This window comes from Corythoichthys intestinalis, unplaced genomic scaffold, assembly GCF_030265065.1.
Source record: "Corythoichthys intestinalis isolate RoL2023-P3 unplaced genomic scaffold, ASM3026506v1 HiC_scaffold_23, whole genome shotgun sequence".
Classification (NCBI taxonomy): Eukaryota; Metazoa; Chordata; class Actinopteri; order Syngnathiformes; family Syngnathidae; genus Corythoichthys; species Corythoichthys intestinalis.
In genome coordinates this window covers 6,190,637-6,208,414 of record NW_026651592.1, presented here as the reverse complement: position 1 = coordinate 6,208,414, position 17,778 = coordinate 6,190,637, and the positions used below count along the sequence as shown (strand labels likewise).

General features: G+C 41.4%; 1 protein-coding gene across 4 annotated transcripts in view; it reads right to left on the bottom strand.

Annotated features, from left to right (window-relative positions):
• The window catches only part of LOC130911125 (stromal interaction molecule 1-like), a 94,016-nt gene that overhangs the window by 12,175 nt on the left and 64,063 nt on the right, over positions 1–17,778 (bottom strand). For 2 of the 4 annotated variants that reach the window (XM_057828851.1, XM_057828853.1), the window contains exons 11-12: positions 13,364–13,593; positions 8,883–8,963 (exon numbers count right to left, since the gene is read on the bottom strand). In XM_057828851.1, coding sequence (XP_057684834.1) covers positions 8,883–8,963; positions 13,364–13,593 — 311 coding nt within the window. The remainder of the gene's footprint in view (positions 1–8,882; positions 8,964–13,363; positions 13,594–17,778) is intronic. The other 2 variants (XM_057828852.1, XM_057828854.1) reach the window with 1 other exon arrangement.

Genomic DNA, 17,778 nt, shown 5'->3' with positions numbered 1-17,778 from the left:
TCCATCTTTGTGAGACAAAAAAGGATGAGGGAAAAGTTTACACGACAGACGCGGCGACAACGGCGTCATCTTGGCGACAACAGGCGTCATCTCTCAGTAGTCATGTGTAAACAAATTGTTACTTTGATAGCAAAAGCTCTATTTGTCTTGTTCACTATGATATTTTGTAAAAGAAAAACATTCAGATGTTTGGGATGTAACTAATGCAAAAAATAGCTGTAATTAAGTCAAAGTTATGTTTGAAATGTATGCGTTTACAAAAAGCTCCTTTTCTCCGTTTTTTCATCAGAAAATGGAAAATTGCTCAAACTAAGCTATTTTCTAATGCTGATTTCTAAAGAATGGAAAAAGATATGAACTTACTTTTTTTATGCTAAAAGAAGAGAGTCTAATCTTTCTTTTGGCGGGTTCCATGTTTATATAGCAATAGAACTGAATTTTCTGTGGGCCTTGCAAAATCAGTCAAAATCTAGAAAAACGGCCTGGAGCGAAGGGACGAAAATGGCTGGGAGTGAATGAGTTAAGAAGCAGGAAGTTATCGATATCATTATCGGTCTCAAAAAATGGATATCGTGCAACCCTAATAAAAATAATTGACTTCATCCATAAAATCCCAATGTTTGTGGCATCTTTCCTCTTTCAATGTGGAAACAAGAGAATCAAATATCAGGTGCTACTACAGTGAACTCCCCAAAATCGTGAATGGTTGTGGACAATCGTAGACCAAGATGATAAATCCATAATTAACTGGTGCCCTCCCAAAAAGATTTCTCGTTGTGAATGTACAAGAAAAAAAATAGTCTCAGGCCCTCATTCAACATGCTGGGCATCAAAATACCACAGGATGGCGCCAAAACAAACTGATCTGCAGCAAATGAGATAATAATAATTAATTGTGTACTATGTGAGTTTAAGTTCTCTATCCCAAAAACCAGCCCACACATTTTCTAGGGTTCACTGTAGATAACCTTCACATGATAAAAAAACAACACAATGATTTCAGCCTGTGAAAGACATCACTTTCCACCTTTTGAATGTAATGCTGTGAGAGTGTGACAGAGCAGCTTATACAGTCCAATTGGGGATATAAAAGTGCCAGTGTTCACTTTCAAATTTTTAGACTGCCCAGAGGGAGGTCTGAAAAACTTGCATGCTTTGTTGTTTTTCTTGGGAGGACACAAACTAAAAGTCCTTTTCTGTGAATGATTCAGAAAGAAATTTGGTAGCTTTACTCTCTAGGGATGTTTAGGCATCATTTCTCACGGATGGGTTTTCTTTATTTGTCTCTGGGCTGATTAATTATTTGCAGAATTCAATTTGATACTTCTCTGTTATTCGTGTACGGATCACAATTACATTTGGTAAGTTTATTCATGAGATGTAAACGCATTGATCCTCGGAGCCCGGTTATTAATTTTTTTTTTGGTCACAAAGCTGATTAATCATATACAGTGGGGCAAATAAGTATTTAGTCAACCACCAATTGCGCAAGTTATCCTACTTCAAAAGATTAGAGAGGCCTGTAATTGTAAACATGGGTAAACCTCAACCATGAGAGACAGAATGTGAAGAAGAAAAAAAAAAAATCACATTGATTTTTAAAGAATTTATTTCCAAATAGGAGTGGAAAATAAGTATTTGTTCACCTACAAACTAGCAAGATTTCTGGCTGTCAACGAGGTCTAACTTCTAACGAGGTCTAACGAGGCTCCACTCGTTACCTGTATAAATGGCACCTGTTTTAAGTCATTATCGGTATAAAAGACAACTGTCCACAAGCTCAGTCAGTCACACTCCAAACTCCACTATGGCCAAGACCAAAGAGCTGTCGAAGGACACCAGAGACAAAATTGTAGACCTGCACCAGGCTAGGAAGACTGAATCTGCAATAGGTAAAACACTTGGTGTAAAGATATCAATTGTGGGAGCAATTATTAGGAAATGGAAGACATACAAGACCACTGATGATCTCCCTCGATCTGGAGCTCCATGCAAGATCTCACCCCGTGGCGTCAAAATGATAACAAGAACGGTGAGCAAAGATCCCAGGAACTAGTGAATGACCTACAGAGAGCTGGGACCACAGTAACAAAAGCTACTATCAGTAACACAATGCGCCGCCAGGGACTCAAATCCTGCACTGCCAGACGTTTCCCCCTGCTGAAGCCAGTACACGTCCAGGCCAGTCTGCAGTTCGCTAGAGAGCATTTGGATGATCCAGAAGAGGACTGGGAGAATGTGTGATGGTCAGATGTAACCAAAATAGAACTTTTTGGTGGAAACACAGGTTCTCGTGTTTGGAGGAGAAAGAATACTGAATTGCATCCGAAGAACACCATACCCACTGTCAAGCATGGGGGTGGAAACATCATGCTTTGGGGCTGTTTTTCTGCAAAGGGACCAGGACGACTGATCTGTGCAAAGGAAAGAATGAATGGGGCCATGTATCGAGAGATTTTGAGTGAAAAGCTCATTCCATCAGGAAGTGCATTGAAGATGAGACGTGGCTGGGTCTTTCAGCATGACAATGATCCCAAACACACAGCCAGGGCAACAAAGGAGTGGCTTCGTATGAAGCATTTCAAGGTCTTGGAGTGGCCTAGCCAGTCTCCAGATCTCAACCCCATAGAAAATCTGTGGAGGGAGTTGAAAGTCCGTGTTGCCCATCTATAGCCCCAAAACAATCACTGCTCTAGAGGAGATCTGCATGGAGGAATGGGCCAAAATACCAGCAACAGTGTCTGAAAAGCTTGTAAAGAGTTACAGAAAACGTTTGGCCTCCGTTATTGCCAACAAAGGGTACATAGCAAAGTATTGAGATGAACTTTTGGTATTGACCAAATACTTATTTTCCACCATGATTTGCAATTAAATTAGTGCTGCAACGATTAATCGATTAACTCGAGTATTCGATTAGAAGAAAAAAAAGATTCAAATTAAATTTTGCTGCTTCGAGTATTCGTTTAATTATTGTGGCGTTGTCGTGGTTTATTTTGAAAGTGTTCGCAATCAGTTTTATTGATTTGAGTGGATACACTGCCCTTTAGTCTGCCTCATTTCACATGGCTGAATCCAGCTGCTCCATGTTAAGACCAACATAAGCAAACTTTTTGTTTGCGCTAATGTTTTTTTTAATGTATTCGTGATTTACCGTAGTTTATGGGTATAATTAGCCATTTTTTGTGGGAATATGAGTGTGAACAATTTGTTAAGAGCATTATTTAAAAAAAAAAAAAAAAAAAGTTAACGTTTTATAGCATTTAAGCTAGCGGACTTTTGCTATGTAAGTTAGCCAATTGTTCTTTTGTTGTACATCGATCCTTATTTAGTTGGGTTTTTTTACCGTTTGAGGCTCAGCTCAGGTATTAATTTTTCATGTTACTTATCCGATTACTCGATTATTCGACAAACTAGTTCATCGATTAATCGACTACTAAAATAATCGATAGCTGCAGCCCTTAAATAAATTTTTTAAAAATCAAACAATGTGATTTACTGGTTTTGTTTTTTCCACATTCTATCTCTCATGGTTGAGGTTTACCCATGTTGACAATTACAGGCCTCTCTAATATTTTCAAGTGAGAGAACTTGCACAATTAGTGTTTAATACCTATTTGCCCCACTGTACATTTAGGTAAGAGCTGTCAAAATATTTGTCAATTAATTTGATATTAGTCAATTCATCGTGGAACTATCTATTAACACAAATAGTGATTTACACACAATTATAGCTGGTCCAAATTTTCATTGAATGCAGTCCTTTTCTTGAGCTGACCAATCAGTTAACACAGATGGGAGTAGGGATGGGAATCGAAATCCGATTCCAATTCGGAACCGGTTCCGAGTGTTTCGAGGCCTCGACATCACAATGAAAAAGCCTTAACGATCCCTTTAACGAGTCCTGAAGACGCATATTGCGTCGTGACTGTCTTGTTGTCCAAATGCATCAAACTAGCATGGCGCCAAGAACCACTCGCTCCAAAGTTTGACTACACTTCACCAGAAAAGAGTGTGAAAATGAAAGGTTACGACGGGTAAGCACGAGCATAGCAGCCATAAACATAACAATGACAGCACGTAGGTTCAAACGCTTGAAAGTGTGTCTTCACAGTACAAAGTCCCGGCTATACAGTTAGCTAAACTCCCAAATGACGATACAGAAGACGTTGGTATAATTTGCTGACTTTATTCAACCATCACTTGAAGAGTGAAACTAAGAATAGAAATGAAACAAATCAATTTCGTCCCCAATAACAAACAGGTTTGCATCAAAGTAAATCAGCGATGATTAGCTGCTAATTAGTGTTGTATCGGTCGCGAACGATTCGTTCTTTTTGAACGAATTGTTTGGGTGAACGAGACCGAACTAATCACCATCTGCACTGATTCGTTCTATGAAGTTGGTGGCGCTTGTTCGCTGCGTGGGAGGGCGTTGAGCAAGCGGCAGCGTCTTCTGACATCGCACACGACCAATCAGACGCCAGCCTCATCGCGTGCAGGGGAGGGAGCGGAAACAGAATCAAGGCGTCTGTCACTCATTCCCACGTGTGGCCAAATAAGCAGCAAGCGTGCAGGCAGGGGGGAAAGACTGAGTTTTGTCACTTCCCGTTCAGTGATTCGGTCCTCCGGTTCCTGACCTAGCTTGCTGCTAACTTGACTTTCCAGTAATGACTATGCGGTGAACGAGTCATAAAATGAAAGGAAATGACTTTGTCACATATTTGTTAACGTGGAGCCTATCAAATGCTGCTCAAACAGACAAAAACACCGCACAAATCTAGCGAGCATGGTTTAGTGTTCTACTTTTCTCAACAGACTCGGGACTGTACCTATGACGATATACTATCAAATTTACAGTAATTTAAAACACGCGTAGCTACGAGGCAGTGACGGCAGTGAAGCGGGCAGAGAACTGTCACTATATGGAGGCTTCATGACAGCGATATTTACCTCATATGTGCACAGAAAAAAAAAGAATATTTAGTATGATCACCATAATACTGATTTGCAATGAAACTGTATATACATGTCAATTTTTTCCGAGTGTTTTTTTTTTTCCCCCGTGTCAGAGGGTGTCGGTTGGTTTGACAAATTATGTCAATCCGTCCATCATGTGCTACTCAAGCGCCCAAAACAAAGCGCACGGACACGGGAGATGTCGCATTATGTCTACACTTTTCTTAACAGACTAATGAGAGTAGAAAGGCGACATCATAAAGAGCAAACAATTATTTCTCGTCAGCATTTGACGATCTGAGATGCGGGGACGACAGGGGAGCTGACCGGATTATTTTATTTATTAATACCAGTGCAAAAATTCAATATGATCGTCTTAATAATAAAAAACAAAAATACAACAGAGCGAGAGGTAAATATGATGTGTTGGTCGTTCCATATTTAGGAATTAAACTTTCGATTTATTTTTATTTTCGTGACAGCAAGCATGCCGCGTTGGCTGGTAGAAGCAGCAGCATTGTATATGTGAGCAAGATCATGCTAAAGAAAGTCCGTGAGCCCCCGACCCCAAACCCCCACTTCCCCCTCAAAAGGAAAATGTTTAACCGTGTCCTAAATCGAAATGCAAGCACGAGCCATGACTTTGAGCCCATAGAACTAGGACAGACGACGCGGAAGTTCTCCCTCGCTTTTGGAGCAGCGGGAGGGAGACGAGGCTGTCTGTGAAAGCAGAATGATATCGCCTGTCACTCATTTCTGAAACTACGACGAGTGGTCAATGTGCAAGAGAGGGAGGGACCAAGCAATGTCACTTCCCGTTCAGTTATACTGCGAAGCGGTCTTTGGTGATTCGTTCGGCAACGTCACTTCCCGTTCACTAACCGAACGATTCATTTGGGCGGGGAGGGAGATGAGGGGGGCGAACGATTCGTTGAACGATTCGTTTGAACGAATCTTTTTACTGAACGAACCGGAATGGATTCGTTTACTCAAGTGAACGAGAGATCCCGTCACTACTGCTAATAACAGTATGGTTAGCATTCGTTCGCTAGCATTAGCACATCGTTCAAACCACTACACAACTGGACTTAAGTGTCCGATCGCGAGTGGAAACACAACAACAACAACACAAAAGATGATACATACAGGCGTTGCCTCTGTAGATATTAACATTAACAAAGAACGTAGGCTCGTAGAAGTGTTTCCCTCTCTCTCTCACTTGGATGCGCCATTTCTTCTTTGGGTGTATGCTAGTGTTGTATCGGTCGCGAACGATTCGTTCTTTTTGAACGAATTGTTTGGGTGAACGAGACCGAACTAATCACCATCTGCACTGATTCGTTCTATGAAGTTGGTGGCGCTTGTTCGCTGCGTGGGAGGGCGTTGAGCAAGCGGCAGCGTCTTCTGACATCGCACACGACCAATCAGACGCCAGCCTCATCGCGGGCAGGGGAGGGAGCGGAAACAGAATCATGGCGTATGTCACTCATTTCCACGTGTGGCCAATAAGCAGCCAGCGTGCAGGCAGGGGGGAAAGACTGAGTTTTGTCACTTCCCGTTCAGTGATTCGGTCCTCCGGTTCCTGACCTAGCTTGCTGCTAACTTGACTTTCCAGTAATGACTATGCGGTGAACGAGTCATAAAATGAAAGGAAACGACTTTGTCACATATTTGTTAACGTGGAGCCTATCAAATGCTGCTCAAAAAGACAAAAACACCACACAAATCTAGCGAGCATGGTTTAGTGTTCTACTTTTCTCAACAGACTCGGGACTGTGCCTATGACGATATACTATCAAATTTACAGTAATTTAAAACACGCGTAGCTGCGAGGCAAGCAAAACCTGAGCTGCGGTCGCGTGACGGCAGTGAAGCGGGCAGAGAACTGTCACTATATGGAGGCTTCATGGCAGCGATATGTACCTCATATGTGCACAGAAAAAAAAAAAATTTAGTATGATCACCATAATACTGATTTGCAATGAAACTGTATATACATGTCAATTTTTTCCGAGTGTTTTTTTTTTTTTTTTTTTTTTTCGTGTCAGAGGGTGTCGGTTGGTTTGACAAATTATGTCAATCCGTCCATCATGTGCTACTCAAGCGCCCCAAAAACAAAGCGCGCGGACACGGGAGATGTCGCAATATGTCTACATTTTTCTTAACAGACTAATGAGAGTAGAAAGGCGAAATCATAAAGCAAACAATTATTTCTCGTCAGCATTTGACGATCTGAGATGCGGGGATGACAAGGGAGCTGACCGGATTATTTTATTTATTAATACCAGTGCAAAAATTCAAAACGATCATCTTAATAATAAAAAACAAAAATACAACAGAGCGAGAGGTTAATATGATGTGTTGGCCGTTCCATAATTAGAAATTAAACTTTCGATTTATTTTTATTTTCGTGACAGCAGGCATGCCGCGTTGGCTGTTAGCAGCAGCATTGTATATGTGAGCAAGATCATGCTAAAGAAAGTCCGTGCGCCCCCGACCCCAAACCCCGACTTCCCCCTCAAAAGGAAAATGTTTAACCGTGTCCTAATTCGAAATGCAAGCACGAGCCATGACTTTGAGCCCATAGAACTAGGACAGACGACGCGGAAGTTCTCCCTCGCTTTTACAGCAGCGGGAGGGAGACGAGGCTGTCTCTGAGAGCAGAATGATATCGCCTGTCACTCATTTCTGAAACTACGACGAGTGGTCAATGTGCAAGAGAGGGAGGGACCAAGCAATGTCACTTCCCGTTCAGTTATACTGCGAAGCGGTCTTTGGTGATTCGTTCGGCAACGTCACTTCCCGTTCACTAACCGAACGATTCATTTGGGTGGGGAGGGAGATGAGGGGGGCGAACGATTCGTTGAACGATTCGTTTGAACGAATCGTTTTACTGAACGAACCGGAATGGATTCGTTTACTCAAGTGAACGACAGATCCCGTCACTAGTGTATGCGCGCTCCAGTGGTCCTCAAACTGCGGCCCGCGGCCCAAATATGGCCCGCCTCCACATTTGGTCCGGCCATTTTGAATTTTTTTTTTTTTTTTTTCCTCAATCGTGTTATTTATTTTCTGGCCTTTTCCTTGAAGGATTCAGAGAGGGTTATTTGGCTATTATCTATTTGATTAATAGTGTTTTTATTATTAATTATTATTATTATTATTATTATTATAAAGAATCCAGAAAGGGTTATTTGATTGTGGCTTTCTGAAAAACAATAATTTTTTACATTTATGCACTTCTGCAATCGTCACACTTTTTCTGTAACAAACTGACCCCGGCCCCTCATCAGAGAAGGGAAAAGTTATGTGGCCCTCACAGGAAAAAGTTTGGGGACCCCTGCTTTAACACATATTGCCAAAGGCAGAACAAAAACCTATCTGCCTATATATATATACCAATATTTTTTATTTCTATTAGATAAATGTTTCAGTAAAATGTTACACATTCTTGTGTATTTGCCACTTATTGCCACAGTTAACATTGAGGCTTTGGGCCTCTTTTGATCTCGTTGTGAGTTTGTAAGGTTGTGACTTCTGATTAAACAAACTCGATGCCAATCAAAACGTTTGTTCTTCTTTTTTCCCAAATTAGAATCGATAAGAGAATCGATAAAGAATCGAATTGTTAAGCAATATCGATAATGGAATCGGAATCGTAAAAATCCTATCAATTCCCATCCCTAGATGGGAGGGGAATAAAGGTGGTAAAAAGATGTCTTTTACAGGCAAAATGAACTTGATATCAGAAGCAAAGGGTTGCGGGGTGCCAAGTGCTGACAAGATTAAAAGCAGAGTGATTTGGGTGTCTATTATAGAGATGTGGTTAAAAAAAAATAATAAGGTGATGATTTGTCAGGTTGGGGTGGCTTTCATTGAGGACAGCACACTACTTAAGGGTTGGGGTTAATCAAGAAATGGCCAACCGAGATTTTTCCATACGGGTTGACAATCCGAGCCGCCGGACCACAGGTCACTGGCTCGTCGCTCCAACAGCCGTTTGCCATCTGTAGTTGACGGCGCGAGACGGCGAAGAAACGTGAAGAGAGTGCCGGTGTTGCGGATGTGAAGAGAAGGGAGTGAGATAGGAAGTGCAATTAATGCTGATGAGAAGACTTACGCTTGAAGTCAAATCCTCTGCGTGATCACTACGAACGAGTTTGAAGCAGAACTAAAATGGTGTTAAATAGGGGTGTGACAAAATATCGCAATGGTGATACAGTTGTGGTCAAAAGTTTACATACACTTGTGAAGAACATGGCTCTCTTGAGTTTCCAGTTATTTCTACACCTCTGATTTTTCTCTGATAGAGTGATTGGAACAGATACTTCTTTGTCACAAAAAACATTCATGAAGTTTGGTTCTTTTATGACTTTATTATGGGTGAACAGAAAAAAGTGATCAAATCTGCTGGGTCAAAAATATACATACAGCAGCGCTAATATTTGGTAACATGTCCCTTGGCCATTTTCACTTCAATTAGGCGCTTTTGGTAGCCATCCATAAGCTTCTGGTAAGCTTCTGGTTGAATCTTTGACCACTCCTCTTGACAGAATTGGTGCATTTCAGTTAAATTTGATGGCTTTCTGACATGGACTTGTTTCTTCAGCATTGTCCACAAGTTCTCAATGGGGTTTAAGTCAGGACTTTGGGAAGGCCATTCGAAAACCTTAATTCTAGCCTGATTTAGCCATTCCATTACCATTTTTTATGTGTGTTTGGGGTCATTGTCCTGTTGGAACACCCAACTGTGCCCAAGACCCAATCTTCGGGCTGATGACGTTAGGTTATCTTGAAGAATTTGAAGGTAATCCTCCTTCTTCATTATCCCATTTACTCTCTGTAAAGCACCAGTTCCATTGGCAGCAAAACAGCCCCACAGCATAATACTACCACCACAGTGCTTGACGGTAGGCATGGTGTATTTGGGGTTAAAGGCCTCACCTTTTCTCCTCCAAACATATTGCTGTGCATTGTGGCCAAACAGCTCGGTTTTTGTTTCGTCTGACCACAGAACTTTCCTCCAGAAGGTCTTATCTTTGTCCATGTGATCAGCAGCAAACTTCAGTCGAGCCTTAAGGTGCCGCTTTTGGAGCAAGGGCTTCCTTCTTGCGCGGCAGCCTCTCAGTCCATGGAGATGCAAAACACGCTTGACTGTGGACACTGACACCTGTGTTCCAGCAGCTTCTAATTCTTGGCAGATCTGCTTTTTGGTGATTCTCGGTTGAATCTTCACCCTCCTGACCAATTTTCTCTCAGCAGCAGGTGATAGCTTGCGTTTTCTTCCTGATCGTGGCAGTGACAAAACAGTGCCATGCACTTTATACTTACAAACAATTGTTTGCACTGTTGCTCTTGGGACCTGCAGCTGCTTTGAAATGGCTCCAAGTGACTTTCCTGACTTGTTCAAGTCAATGATTCGCTTTTTCAGATCCATGTATGTATATTTTTGACCCAGCAGATTTGTTCACTTTTTCTGTTAACCCATAATAAAGTCATAAAGAACCAAACTTCATGAATGGTTTTTGTGACAAAGAAGTATCTGTTCCAATCACTCTATCGGAGAAAAATCAGAGTTGGAGAAATAACTGGCAACTCAAGAGAGCAATGACATTATGTTCTTTACAAGTGTATGTAAACTTTTGACCACAACTGTATATCGTGATACTTTGTATCCCAAAAGGTTATTGATATGCTCCTGTCAAGAACCGAGATATTGTTTCAAAAACGTGTCAATGTTTTAAAAAAAAAAAAAAAAAGGAACCATTAAGTTGCTACCAAAATCTTCCACCATGATGGTGTCTTAGGTAAGGCTGCATTGACGGTCCTCGACGCCCAATCCATTTAGACTGGGAACGTTCGTTCATTCGAAACCAGGGCATTCACAGTCATTCAGTCAGATTTTCGGGGCATTTACAGGTCACTTGCTGTTCATTTTAGGGCATTTACAGGTCATTTCCTGTTGAGTTTGAGTCACTGCCTATTCATTTGGGTGATTCCCAGGTCACGTCCTGTTCTGTAACTCAAAATAAACAGGAAGTGACCCATAAAATACCCCAAAATCAACAGGAAGTAACTGAAAATCAACAGCTACTGTATATGACCTTAAATGGCCCAAAATGACCTCATTGCCTGGCATTAGCTGCCACTGACGGCCATAGACGTTCAGTCCGTTTGAAGTGGGAGGGATGGCAGCGAATGAATGAATTCGCTGCCACCCTCCCAGTTCAAATGGATTGGACGTCTACTTGTGCTAAACTCATTCCAATTCACAGCAGAAACTTGTTTTTCTGTTTATAAATAATAATGTATAATACAAATTAAGTTCAAACTCTCCGTAACTTATGGCATTTTGGATCGCTATCCAAAGAATTTTGACTGCATATTGTAAACGATTGGATGCAAAAACAAACAATTGGCAGGGATGGCTGTAATCCATTTTGGAGAAAGGCTGCAATGTAAAATGTGGGGGGAAAAGTCCAAAGCCACGATTAATTCCTGATACAATGCCATTACTACACTGGAGGTACCATCAACACATCCATCTTCTTACGTGGTGTGAGGCCGCGGTAGTAGCAGCTTAAAGTGAAGGGTCAGACCATAGACTTCATAATAGTATTGACAGGTCAAATCGGCCAGCCACTGCGCAGCACCTTCAAGCAGGGGGCCCATTCCACAATCCGCTTCAGTTATTCACAGTCGGTCGCAGCGACACATGCAGCTATTCAACGCCATATTTAGGATAAAAGTACGAAAGCTGTACCGCATACAAAAAGGAAGGATTGTCTCAAGAGTGATTTGTTCGAGGACACAAGGTATTTTTCGTTGCATTTTGAAACGTGAAAAAAAAAAATCCATCGGGGAATTTAGCCGCTACGGCATTGGCATCATCGTATATTTACGTAAAATAAATGCTAACTGCCTGGTTCTTTGCTCTTTTAACAAATAATCGAGACTGTTTTACATCCATATCTATAAAGAATTCAGGGATTTAAGTATTTATTCACAAGAATTTCAACGTAAAAAGCTCTTTGTTGTGGTAAGGCGCCGCCACCGTGACTTAAAGACGTGCAGCACATTCGACATATTTATGTCAAATAAACTACAATCAGGTATTAGGGCCACCTAGCATAGTAGCATCACGTTTTGAAAATGAATTAGATTACTCACAACTGAAGAAAATAACGCCGTTATATTTTAACGCCATTATTAACAACACTGGATATCATTGAAGCAAATGCTGAATTTGAGGAGTAATGTTCTGTTATGACAAATCTCACCTACTAGTTTAATCAGTTTGCATTATTTTATTGCAATGTTTTTCCTTATTCAGATTTGTTTCAAGACTACAGTTAGTTAGACCTCACTTTGATGGTTAATGCAGTCATTGCAATTTTGTTGTTTTATCACAATAGGTTGGTTTATTTACATTTCAAAAACCAGAAGCCATTCATTTTCAAATGTGATCGCACTTTAGTTAACATATTCAAATGTTCAGATATTACGATTTGAATGAGGCAAAATAACATGCTTTTTCTCTCAAATATATTGTTATAACCATTTGTTTCAGATGTACTGTAACTATTTTCTGTATAAAAATTAATTTGGTGTTCAAATTGTTTTTTCAAACTTGAGTCTTACTTGAGAGGCGGTCGTCTTATAATCGGGGCCGTCTTATATTCGGGCCAATACGGTATTATTATAGATGCAAAGATATTTCCATTTGGGGCAGGAATTAATTCTCGACCAGATTTGAAGGTGTAATTCTGAAGCCACTAAACGCAAGCTAACTGAACCCACTCAATGTCTCTGATGCACCAAAAAATTCTGTCCAAGAGGGTTAGGAACATGCATGTATTTGGAATGAGGGATGAAACCCAGAGAAAAGCCAGTGGGTCGCAGGAAGATCATGCAAACTCCAAACAAACACACCACCTGAAACACACTCACTAAATTGTGAGGCTTACAGTGGCAGGAAAAAGTTTGGGCATACTCGGTTTCCAAACTTTTGCCCTAATCCACTGTGTTGTCTGGTGAGTATCAATCCCAGCAAAATGAACACACATTCGCTACAAACACTTCACAAAACATTTTTAGTAAATCAACATTTTTTTGTACAGAAAAAAATCCCCAGTCATCATCTGGACCAGAATCCACACATGCATTCAGGAGGGATAAATGGCAGTTTTGTGATTTTTACATGAAGCCCAATGCACAGATATCAAATGAAAACCCCCGCACCCACCACACCCCCATCCATCCCACTCCGTCACCAAATGGAGGCCATAGCAAGGTCCGAACCCTCACGAGTTCTGATGTCTAGACTTTCCCAGCAGGGTCTTGGAGTGTTTAAGGGATCGTTTGCTATTTCCCGCCGAAGAGCCCAGCGACTCGGACGAACTCTTACATTGCAGCACGGCGGGCAAGATGTCCTCGTCCAGGTCGTCCAAGTCGTCCGACACAATAAAGTGCTGCGGCGTGGCGCGGCCCCCTAAGAAGCTGGTGTCCAGGTTGAGGGCCGACGCCAGCGACGGTAGGCCAGGGTTGTTGACCACTGTGAAGCCGGTGAGCAGTTCGATCTGCTGCCAGCGGTGGAGACGCTCGCGCAGGGCGGCCGTCACCTCGCCTAGTGCTTGTCTGAGGGAGATGAAAGAACACAATCAGTTAGGTTCCAAGTCCCATTCGAGCACATACAGGGGTCATTTAAATGTGACACTTGTCAGTAAAGTAAGCATTAGTACAAAACTTCCAACAGTAATTACTGTAATTCTAGCGTTCATTACAGACTTAAAGTGCATGTGACACGAAATGTTTATTTCAAAATACACGCGGTATTTTATACTCCTGAATGGTATGGACCACTTGGATGTGTGTGGAAGCGATTGCTATATATATTTAGTTTTTTTAATCCCGCGCCATGAAAATGAGTGACTTCCGGCAACAGTCTCGAGTTGAGAAAGAGGGCGCTGTGACGTCTACGTAGGGTTGGGCGATATGGGAAAAAATATATATCACGGTATTCCCAAGACAATATCACGGTTTCGATATTATCACGATATTTTTAAAACACTATTTTCAACTAGGCAGCTGGTAGCGAGGATCTAAAACTTTAATCCTTTTCGCGAAACCAACTCCATCAACTGTTTGAATAGGACACATATCTTTTGCCAGATAAAAGGTTATTGCGTCAGTAATGTCATTCCATCGTTTACCACTTTTCTCATAGGGAGTGCATTTTAGGAAAGCATTCGAAAGTTTTTGTTGCTTTAACGCTGTAGCGGAGGTTGGCTTTTTAGCTTTGGCAGTTTGGCTCTCAGTATATTGCTTTGGATGTTTTCATTTCAAATGGTGGAATTAGTTTGATGTGTTGCCGTCACTTAGGCCTGTCGCGATAACAAATTTTAGTGTGCGATAATTATTCTCATAAATTATTGCGATATGCGATGATATTGCGCCCCCCCCCCAATTTTTTAAACCAATTTACAATAACAGTGCAAATACAGTATATATGAATAGATGAAGTGCACCCATTTAAACGCGATATTTACTCTTAAATTCAAATATACTTTTTAAGAAATCACAACTAAAAACAATAGACCATACCTCTTAAGTAAAAAACAACAATATTGATACCGCACAGAAACACAGAATAAATAAAATGTGTTTAAAAAAAAAAAAAAAAAAAATTTGCACTTAACAACTTCAGCATTTAGAAAAATGAAAACTTTTCCCGTCATAGCTTCTGCAATGGTGTTCCATAGGGATGCAAAGATACAGTTAAGTCATGGTTCGGTACGAATTTTGATACGAGGGACATGATTTTCGATCCGATTCAATACATGTAATGCTTAGTAAAAAAAAATATAACAATTGTATTTTTTTTTTGCTAACGAGCAAAAATTAAATTGCCATCATATAAACATGCATTTTAGTGCATAATATTTATGTGCTTACTTCTTACTGATATGAAAAAAAATTGTATAAAAGTGCTGAGAACAATCTTTACTGTTTGTAAAGTGAGGCAGGGCACACCGTTGATTGCTACAGCTCTCTTAGTAGCTAGGTTTACTACATGAGCAAGACATCCTATTTATGGTCCGAATCCATTTGTGTCACGTACTGAATTAACAATATTTGCAACATTATCTATAGACCCTACCCACCGACGTCACAAAACCACGTGCTCGCTGTATGGTTCCGCCCACTTGTCCGTCATTTTGTCTCTGTATTAGCATTGGTTTCAATTGATCGAGGAATTTAAAATGCATTTCATGGAAGACCCGGTGCTTTCTGATGCCGTAAACTCACTGGATGTGTTGCATAAAAGGCGTTATGTGGAAAAGCTTCGTTCTATACAGTCGCCAGATCCATATTTGATGCCCAAATCGATGTTTTTCGACCCACTGTCTTCGCCCTGTCTGCCTGACATCTGCTACGCTGATATTTACAATTATCTTGTCCACACAAAAATCAGCCTATTCTCACGAAAATTTGAAAAACTTCAAGAGCTTGGAGGCTTATAAATACTTCGTTGCTGGTTGGGTGAAACAGGTCCTCGTCCACGAAAATTCGGCAGGAATCTATCTTGTGCTTGGAAAGGTGAGTTACTAAATTTTCAATTCAAAATCTTTTGTTATTGCTAACATCCACTGTCAAGTCTAATGTATTTCATGTCGTTTGTCAATGGAGTTAAGGCTTTTAATGTTTATATGGTTTAGCGATAGCACTCTCACTACATACATACATACGTGTATGTTGTCGGCGATTAGCCTAGCAATGATCTTAATTGTGGTTATTTGTCAATCCAAAACCCTCTAAGTATATCTTAAATGCATATTACCGGATATAAAATGACCACTACATAGTCTGTGGTGATTTTTTGTGCCCAGTTTTCACATTGAATTGCAGCCGTCCATTTCGCTCTCCTCTTTGGATCCCTCGGAATACGGTAAAACTTCAAGTCTCTCCTTCCATCTTCTCTGTTAGTGCAACCAACAGCCACACACGCCTTCACCATTTTGATTATTAATGTTAAGGAGCAGAAAAACACGCCGTAAATAGGAGGAATGTACGTAGCCGTAACAGGTTAACACTATGTTTTGACGGACAATTGGGCGGCACCATTCAGGAGAGCGGAGTTGTGACGTCACGTGGGTAGGGTCTATAGTCACTGGTATGGATTGATTTGGCCTTCCTAACCTCATGTGACAAATGACAGTTTAGAATTCATCGATGTAGTATATGGACTACATGTCCCATAATCACTCTGGGCTCACGTATCGAATGGCATGGGAAGTAGCACATCTAGTTTGCCATTTCATGATATCTAGTGAGTGCGCGCAACCGCGCATTAAAAAAGTTAGCAGGCACCGCTGAAGTCACGTCTGCTCATTACTACACAACACCAGCATATGAGGGCTTTCATATACAGGACGAGTTTGAAGCACAGCGCTCTTAATTTCATTCAGTTGTTCGTTGTCAAAGTGAGGTTATTCGTAGCAGCCAAGTCGGTAACAATGTTTTGGCGGACTTCGTTGTAAATATCCAGCGTTGTGCCGAAAAATAGCCGCCCCGCGTGAAATGTCACTCCTGACGGGAGCGCCCACACGTCAACAACACCGGCGCGCCATAGATGGTCCACAGTCACTCCGGAGCACTGACGCGGCCGGTATACGTTGAAGAATAGGATATAATGGGAACGATTGGCTCCAGCGCTAGTTTTTGCCGGACCTGGAACGAAGATGCATTTTGCGCAGTTGGTAACGAACTTTTAACAGCACGTCTGCCGCACGCGCACACACACGTGCACGCGAGGCGATAAATCGCAGCGGAAAAGTTACCGCCTTCATTTTTATATATCGCGCGATAAATGGAATTATTGCATATTGCGACAGGCTTACCGTCACTTGCCTTTATGTGTTCCTTGCAAATCTTGCAAATTATGTTTTTTTTAATCTATATCGTCCACTTTGAAGCCAAACCAGTTCCAAACAATCGATGTGGAGTTTTTCTTAGTGGTAAACTCTTCTGCCTCGCTAAGCTCGCTCTCTGCTGCCTCCGCCATGACGCACACCTCATTTGTGAAAGTGGTAACAGTGGGCGTGTGCTCCCGGGCAGCGTCACTCACTTTCCAGTCTATTGATTGGCCTAGACTAGAGAGCCTGACGAGGAAGTGTAAAAAGGGAGAAAGAGAGACTAGTGATGTGAGTGGGTTTGAAATAAAAGTGAATAAACCGCGATATAATGATGTCCTAAAAAATACGTACCTTCAGCACTTAAGATCGTGAGACGGTTTTATATCGTCATATCGCCCATGTATACGTCTACGGTAGAAGGAGTCCTCTTCACTATACAGCCGTACTGTTGTATGAGAAGAACTAAGGATTCAGCTGATTTGGCGGATTAATACATTTATTTTTCGCATCACGCCAGCCAATTAGCTGCAGAAAAATCTTGCTGTATGAGGGAGAGGCGTGTGCGCCTTTTGGAGTTTCGGGCTAGTTATGTGTGATTTTCCGCTTCGAAGACTTTGAAACATCACTCGGTTCGGGTTAGCATGTCGGCTAGCTGTCACGCCTCTTGGTTTGTTTGCATTCTCCGAAGCCGGGGAAGGGAAATGACGTAAGCCCGATTTAGGTGTCATAAAATATCGTTCGGGAGGTGCGACAGTAAAGGTGAAGTCGACAGTTTTGACAATTATGGACTAATTTTGCCATGTCGTCCTGAATAAGTGCATTTTTATTACTTCATATTCCATTTAGCACAGCGGTCTCAAACCGACTCCACAAAGGGCCGCAGTGGGTCCTGGTTTTTGTTCCAACA